This window comes from Aegilops tauschii, chromosome 5, assembly GCF_002575655.3.
Source record: "Aegilops tauschii subsp. strangulata cultivar AL8/78 chromosome 5, Aet v6.0, whole genome shotgun sequence".
Lineage (NCBI taxonomy): Eukaryota > Viridiplantae > Streptophyta > Magnoliopsida > Poales > Poaceae > Aegilops > Aegilops tauschii.
The window spans coordinates 341,179,327-341,181,218 of record NC_053039.3 but is presented as its reverse complement, the minus strand read 5'-3'; the positions used below and the strand labels follow the sequence as shown (position 1 = coordinate 341,181,218).

At 50.4% G+C, this 1,892-nt stretch overlaps 1 protein-coding gene across 1 annotated transcript; it reads right to left on the bottom strand.

The window, feature by feature from the left end:
• Nucleotides 1-1,267: 1,267 nt before the first annotated feature.
• On the bottom strand, nt 1,268-1,579 carry LOC141022839 (uncharacterized). The gene has a single exon (XM_073499109.1). The coding sequence runs from the start codon at nt 1,577-1,579 to the stop codon at nt 1,268-1,270; it is 312 nt and encodes a 103-aa protein (XP_073355210.1).
• Nucleotides 1,580-1,892: the final 313 nt, after the last annotated feature.

The following is a 1,892-nucleotide window of genomic DNA, read 5'->3' as shown; positions in this document are numbered from 1 at the left end:
AGAAGAACGCCGTGGACACACGCGCGAAATTGCGTCTCCCTGCGGACGGGGAGCTTCTCGACGTCGAGGGGGGCCTCCTGGAGCCAGGCGGAGTCGTCGGCGATGAAAACGAGCGCGCCGAGACGGATCTCGCGGCCCTCAGCCAAGCCACCGCCGGAAACCATGATGATGGAGATCGGGAAAATCGCAACCTCACCGGAAGTCGCTAAGACACCTGCCCCACGGTGGGCGCCAACTGTCATGGGAGTAAGTCTGACAGTAGAATAGGGGGTACGTAGGAGGAGGCAAGATCCTAGCTACGATGAGGTTGTGCACGCAAGATTTACGAGTTCATGCCCTTCGCGGAGGAAGTAACAGCCCTGCGCCTCGGTGCCCGGAGGCTTGGTCGACTAGATTATGCGTGAAGTTACAGGGGGTGCGAACCCTTGTCCCAGTGGAGGGGGATGGCTTATATAGAGTGCGCCAGGACCCCAGCCAGCCCACGTTACAAGGGGTTCAATGTACATTAAAGTGGGACGTTACTGGTAACGCCAATAATAAAGACATATAAATGATCATTAAGACTACGGAGTGAACGCTTGACCGTTGCCATCCTGAGTGACTTTAGACCTTCTGTACTCCGAGTGGTTTCTGGTATGGTCGAATGATTACATCCTGGTCAAATGGAATTGGGTTATCCGAATGGAATTGTTGGTCGAGTGGTTGCACTCTGAGGTGATTTCAGTCGGTAGATGTTGCTGTCCTTTGAATGTCTTTGACTCTAGGGCAGTGTCCTTGGGAAGGGTGTCTAGGTCAGGCCTATTACCCTGCCCTAGGTACATGTCATCGTCATGGATAAAGTGAGACTTTTTCTAGCCAACTAGGTTAGAGATGGTGTTGACAAAGGTAGCCCACGAAGGATAGATACCATCAACCAGATAGTAGCCCATGTTGTACTCATGTCCATTGACGCTATAGTGGCAAGGAGGAGCTTTTCCTCGAGTCAGCTTCACAAAAAATGATGATCATTGCAACACATTTATGTCAATGTGAGACCCGGGCATGCCAAAGAAAGTGTGTCAAATTCAAAGATCATGTGATGCAACTGCTCCAAGAATGATGGTGGACTTCTTAACATGACATGACCATGATATTTCCCTTGTAAAGCCTTTAGGCAGTTCTTCCATTTCCAATGCATGCAGTCAAGATACCCAAGCAAACATGGCCACTCTCTTGCTTCTAAGATTGCCAAGAACTTCTCGGTGTCTGTCACAATTGCTTCTCTCAGCTACTGAAATCCAAACACCTTGACCACGGCAGTCACAAACCTGACCATGGCATCTCCGCATGTGCTCTCAGACATTCGTATGTACTCATCCCACGAATCAGCGGTCGTGCCATATGCAAGCATTCCGAGTGCAACCGTGCACTTATGGTAACCAGAGAACCCAATCGTTCCCATGGCGTCCTTCTTCAAGATGAAGTAGTCATCATAGGACCGGACGCCATGATACAAACGATTGAAGACAGTCTTGTGCATCCGAAAACACTGGAAAAAATGGTCAGCGAAGAGTGCATCGGGGGCAAAGTAGTCGTCCATCGGTTCAAATGGTCGCGCGCCCTGTTACAGTTGAGCACTCGATGACCCTTGATCGATCTCCTAAAATTGAGAACATGCTCCTCTGCATGCTCCGCATCTTCAAGGACCGCGTGCATCATCGCCAACTCATCCGTGTAGTCCTCCTCGTCGGATGAGCTGTCGGACGACTCAACGTAGTGCACGTATATGTACCCAAATCGGAATCCATTGCTTGAAAGAAGAAGGGACAACTTTTTTAGCTCCTGCAATTCATCGAAGAGTTGTCGGGCATGGTGAGTATAGCAGTAGCGGATGGTACCTGGCGAGGCGGTCG